Raw genomic sequence first — 6109 nt, 5'->3', positions numbered from 1 at the left:
CGGGGGACAGCTCCTGCCAACCCCCCCCCCCCAATAGCTTACAATCCAAAACAGTCCGGTGGAGCCTGAGCAATGGGTGTTGCCTTCTGACACACTTCTGGTGATGTCAGGGGGTGTGGCATATGCAAATAAGTTATGCTAATGAGTTATGCTAATGAGCTCCTGCACCTCTTTTTCTACGAAATGACCCCTGCTGTGTCATGTTTCTGTTTAAAGCAAGTATCCTCTTACCAGTACTGCCTTCTTTCTACTGAGAGGTAAGCTTTTGGTGGGTAAAGGTATTTGGTAGGGAAACCTATTTGAAATAGGAATAAAGCTACTTGAATTGAGGGGTTCACTGCCTGACCCTGCAGGAATTCATTTCAAAATCTGCAGCATCACTTTGTACCGGTGGCAACTCTTCCTAGATGACATAGGGATTGCCTACAAAAACATAAATTCCAGACGAGATTATTGTAATGTTCTTTGTGCGCGCAGTTGACTTCAGGGGCATTTTAAGAGTGTTTGGAAATGGCAGTTAATCCAGAATACAGTGACCTGTATAGTAAATGCAACTGGTATTGCAGAATATATTCCCCCTGTTCTCAAAGAACAGTTCAGAGCAATGTTCCCTCTAAGCTGTGGAGTCTCGTGAGCAAAAATTCTGCTTTGTGAGCTACTGGCATTAAAGTTGTGAGCAAGCCATTTGGCTCCTGCATTAATTAGTTTGCTCTGGAGCCATCCTTCCTGAGCTGAGACAAAAATGTGTGAGCTGGAGGATAAAAAACTGTGAGCTAGCTCACTCTAACTCAGCTTAGAGGGAACACTGGTTCCGAGGTAGTATCGGGAGGGTTGCCATGTTGGTCTACACTGCAAAAGCTAGATTTGCATCCAGTACAATCTGAGAGACCAACAAGATTTTGGGGTATACGCTTGTGAGGGTCAAACCTCTCTTGGTCTCCGATGAAGGGAACGTTGACTCTCAAAAGTTTATACCCCCAAAATCTTGTTGCTCTCTAAGGTGCTGGACTCAGATCTAGCAGTTCCTGCATGTAATCCAAAATGCTGATTTAACTTAAAGCCCTACACAGCTGGGGCCATACTTTCTCTACTGTTGTCCTATGTGATTTCCCAAGGAGTAAGGAACAGGGCCTTCCCGGTGGCTGGTCCTCTCACGTTAGAATATGCAACTCAGGAAGGAACACATGGCCTGCTTTTCCGAGAGCTTTGGGAAAATGAGCAGGAGGTGCCTTTCCAAGTAAGCTTTTCTCGAGTAACAGGTTTGACCTGCTAATTTTAAAAAGTTTTCAAAAATTGACTTTGGTGCAATTTTATGTGTTTTACTGTAAGGATAAGGCAGTTTAAGGGTCCCATGAACCAGAATATAAAATGTGAGAACAGATCTGTGTTTCTTCTCTTGAAAAGAGAGAGCTCTTTATAATCTCCTGTACTCTTCTGTTATCAGTCCTTTAAAAAATAATACATGAAACAGTTCTGAATCATGCTGGACATGGTGCTGAGCTGCCTGTTTTATTTATTTATCTTGAGACACTGGAGTGTGGGACTTCTTTTCAAATTCTGCTGTTTTGACTTAGCTCACCTAGTGCATTTGCTGACGGAGGAGTTTAGTTTGGACTGGGCTTGCCATTTGCCCGGAGACCCTGGATAATCCCCTGACCCTGCCTTCAGTCCCCTATCCGCAATAATTTGAGGAGGAGGAAAATGAGTAATAGCATTAAGAACATAAGAGAAGCCAATGGTGGATCAGGCCAATAGCCCATCTAGTCCAACACTCTGTCATGCAGTGGCCAAAAGTACCAGGTGCCATCAGGAGGTCCAGCAGTGGGGCCAGGACACTAGAAGCATTGATAGTCTTTACCAGAGAGATTGGGGAAATTCCTAGAGTATCACCAGATTACATTACATCCTCTGTGATGCTCTAGAAATTTCTCCATGGACTATTTGACATCACAATCCCTGAAATTGAAGCTTTTCTGGGTACTCCCCCTCCCAGTCTTCTGGCATTTACTGGTGATGGGCTGGCAAGTCTACCTTAGACTCAACCGCTTTTGGTACAATCACAACATTTAGTAGCAATGAAACCACCATTACTGCAATATTGAATATAAAAGGTTGAACATACCAGGAGGAAACTGTATATGCAGCTGTACTGTTGTCATTGTCAAGAATATTTTGATCTGGTCCTTTCCAGGTTATGGTTGGCTTTGGCCGTCCACACACCTTACACTGTAATATTACTGTGTCACCCAGCAAGCAGGTGATGTCCACTAAGGGCACAAGAAACTCTGGAGCAACTGAAGCAAAGGTCACACACAGAAACATGTTAAGTTCACCAAAAATGTCAAACTGATCTTGCAGCGCCTAAGCCTAAGAAACACTTTCCTACAGTCTGATCTTGCAGAGGGAAAATGGGAAAATATACACCACTTTTTTCAAATTTGTGAAACAAGTAGGAAAAGAAAACCCAGTCCTTTGGTCATTACATCATCTGGACTGCTGTTGATGGTGGAAAGAATAATTGAGATGCTGTAATAAACATGAATGCCCTGGATCAACCGCATGCATTTTTACTATCTGTACCCCATGCCAGTACTACTTGATGCTGTTCCCTGAGCAAGACTGTGATCCAAGTTACAAGTACAATTGTCAAATATTCTGGGCATTTAAAATAAGATCTTAGGAGCATACCTAGCCAACACTTTAAAGCTAAAACTATCATGGTTACTGATAGCTCTATATGATTGCTGCATGTGCAATATTTTTATCAGTTTTTCCAGCAGTACCTGCCAATGGTAAATGACCATTTAGTTGCTCTTTTGAGTTTGGACAATGCAGTTATATGTCTTGCTAAAAACAGCTGCCTAGAGTTTCCTTCAACTGTACCTTTCTTTAAATACCCATACCTGCTGCTACAGTGTGGGACCACTATTCGTACTATGAAAATAGCTTGTGCAAGTGGTGATAGTATAGGTTATAGACCAAGAAGATAAACACTAGTTCTCAAAAAGTTACTATAGGAGTAGGCTCAGTTATATTTATTCCAGCAAAAAAAAATTGCATACAAGTAGACACTGGTTCAGCCCCTTATTTATTTAAAACATTCATTGGCCACCTTTCCTTCTTATGGAGTTCAAGGCCACTTACAAAATGTGCAGTCAGCTGACTTCAACAAAAGACTGTGATGAGTTTGAATCTTGCACCCTTGCCCAAACCGATTTGTGAAATGAAAATGAGTTTCTTTGAAAGTTGTGAATGTGAATTTCAGCAAGGCTCGGAATTGATTTTATTCGTATTTTGTAATGGTGATATTTAAAATGAATTCTGAATTATTTTAAGCTATTTAATGGGACAGTTTCAAAACCACTTGACTAGAGCAAGTGGGTTCAAATTGTGGACTTTGAGGAAAACATTTCCATGTCAAGTTACCTTCCAAGGAACCCCTGTATGTCTGCAATGGAACCCTTGTGTACTGTGTAGGATTCTGGGACATGCTCTCAGGGGCCTACAGGGTTTACTAAATGAGTACCCTAGAATTGGTTCCTTACCCTGTCTAAGTTTAATCTAAAAAACACTCAACACTGATGCTATATGTTGCAAGGGAATAGTGGAATAGTGGTAGGGGCAGGCAAGTTGTCTTTCAGGGACGTTTGTCCTCCTTTATTGATCTTCCCATTGCAGACCCCGTAATGAGCTTTCAAGAAACTCCAAGTCTATTAGGAAACAAAATAAACCCCAAAAAATTTTTTTAAAGAAGCTTTCACTTTGGTGTATGTGTGTGTATGTGCTTGCAAGCCTGGAAGTCATGGTGACTTCTGGCGTCCCCCTAGTGGGGCTAGGATGTTTCAGAGAGGTGGCCTTGATATTACCTGCCTCTGCATCCCTGCCCTGGTATTCCTTGGAGGTCGCCCTTCCAAGAAATTGCCAGGTTTGGCCCCGATTAGCTTCCACGATCTGACGAGATCGGGCTTGCCTGGGCTATCCAGGTCAGGGCTGATTAGCTGAAAGATGGCCTTTCCCTTTCTTTAAGAGGTTCAAAATTTATATATACAAGTCACGCAATCTTCCTTTCAACTGTGTTTTTGCTATAGTACCGCAGGAACTTCCACCGTGACTCAAGGTCTTCTGAAAAAGTCACACAACAAAAGATCTCAGTCAATAATGAGGAAGCTTTCTGAGGAAGAATCTGTGTTTTGGAATGGGTGTTTGCCAGCTATCCATAGTATATTTCACCTTAAAATCATGACCCCGTGTAATATCGGCATTGCGTCTTGTTGTAAAATACAATTTGTGCTATGTTGTTGCTCTCTCATTCCCCCTAGTACATTTTTGTACGCTTGTATCTTTTCACTCACCTTCCTGGATGAAGTTTGGGTTTATGATCTGGAACAACAACAACAACAACAAATAGAGAAACAGAAAATACTTGTTTAACTTGTCCATGAATACAGACATTTGTTTCAGCACAATAAGGAATGCCAACAAAACAGGCTTGACAAATGGTGGGTGAGAAACCGAAAGGTTCTTAGTTAGGTTATGGTCAATATGCAGATACACAACAGGTTCAGCCCATTGATTCCAGTGGGCTTACCCAGGAGTAACTCTGCATGGGACTGTGCTGTGTCGTTCAAGCAACTCCAAAGCACCTCAGTCAAAATTGGTAGGATTAGTAGGAATAAACAATAAACTATTCTTCCTGTATCCCCCCCATGCAGTTGGTAGGCCGTTGCTGGACTTTGTAAAAAAACTGCAGCCTGGTTCTCAAGGCCTAGCTTCAGCTCCTCCTCCTTCCTCCACTGATAGGGTTGCCAAGTGGAACTTACCTTGGTGGAAAGGGACTCCTGGGTGGATCCCGGAGCGTGCACGCGCGCCACACACACGTCACCAGGAAGTGACATTATGACGCTGGGGGCGGGGCCACAACCATAGAGTTTCCCCTTGTATGGCCGTGGCCCTGCCCCCAGCGTGCCCGGCGTGCTCGCGTCACTTCTGGGTGACGCGCACATTGGGGAGGAGTTCCCCCCGGGGCCCAATCTGGCGCCGCCGGGGAACGGGCCTCTGGGGTGGGGGTTTCCCCGCCCCCGGGGGGACTTGGGATCCCTATCCACTGATCAGCAGGGTGATGGTCCTTCAGCCATCAATATGACTGTCAAGGAATTGCACAGTCCACCTATTAGCTAGCTTTCTGAGGTTAGCATTGGACTTTCACGGACAAACATAAGAAATGCGCAAGAATCATACAGATCAGCATTCTCTTTTCAAGAGCAGCCACGAAGCTCAGTAGCAGGGCATGAAGGCAAGGCCCACCCTCTGTTGCACATCACCAGGAGCACTGTCTCTGAACGTGGAGGTTCCATTGTTGGATAATCATCTATAGACTAATAGCCAAGTCAGGTGAATGTGAGGATACTTAGATCTGCTGATTGGAGCTGTGAACGTGCAAGACCGATCTTTCTACAAACCCAAAAAATGTTCTAGGTTGGCAGAAAAATGTGAAAATTAAAACAAAACATCGGGGCATTAAAATCCCCCAAATGATAAAAAGAGCACCTGGAGCTTTAACAAACAGATTTCCCCAGTGGCTGTTGCTAGGCAACCACAGTATTCGAGGCTGGATTTCAGGGAGTAAAAGGCAAGGGGAAGAGGCCGGGCCCTTTCTAGGCCTATTTTGGCCTTTGACTCCTTGGGGCCAGGCCTGAGTCTAGTGTTACCAGTTCCAGGTTGAGAAATTCCTGGAGATTTTGTAATGGACTCTGAGGAGGGCAGGGTTTGGGGAGGCAAGAGGCACAGCAGAATATAATGCCATAGAGTCCACACTCCAAAGCAGTTGTTTTCTCCAGGAGGACAGTTCTCTGTTGTCTGGAGTTCTGTTGTAAGTTTGGGAGATATTCAGGTCCTACTTGAAGTTGGCAACCCTAGGCCTGGAAACAACCCCTGGCTGACTTGATACCAATGGACATGTATGACTCAGCTGGATCTGGCTGTAGGGTTGCCAAGTCCATTTTAGCCCCCAGCGGGGGACTTTGGGGGCGGGGCGTTCCTGGAGGAGGCGGAGCATCCCTGATGTGATGACCTCACATTGGGGATGTCTGCCTCCCCCCCCCCCCGCCCG

The 6109-nt window shown here is 44.6% G+C and overlaps 1 protein-coding gene across 1 annotated transcript in view; it reads right to left on the bottom strand.

Annotated features, from left to right (window-relative positions):
- LOC107105609 (kalirin-like) overlaps positions 1-6109 on the bottom strand; it is a gene marked incomplete at its 5' end in the record, with an annotated part of 93689 nt that overhangs the window by 19133 nt on the left and 68447 nt on the right. Inside the window, 2 exons of the mRNA XM_015405607.1 lie at positions 2123-2294; positions 4353-4380. Coding sequence (XP_015261093.1) covers positions 2123-2294; positions 4353-4380 — 200 coding nt within the window. The remainder of the gene's footprint in view (positions 1-2122; positions 2295-4352; positions 4381-6109) is intronic.

Source organism: Gekko japonicus, unplaced genomic scaffold (genome assembly GCF_001447785.1).
Source record: "Gekko japonicus isolate JY-2015 unplaced genomic scaffold, Gekko_japonicus_V1.1 scaffold3331, whole genome shotgun sequence".
NCBI classification, from domain to species: Eukaryota; Metazoa; Chordata; class Lepidosauria; order Squamata; family Gekkonidae; genus Gekko; species Gekko japonicus.
The sequence above is the reverse complement of the archived record's forward strand: the minus strand, read 5'-3'. Positions and strand labels throughout refer to the sequence as shown.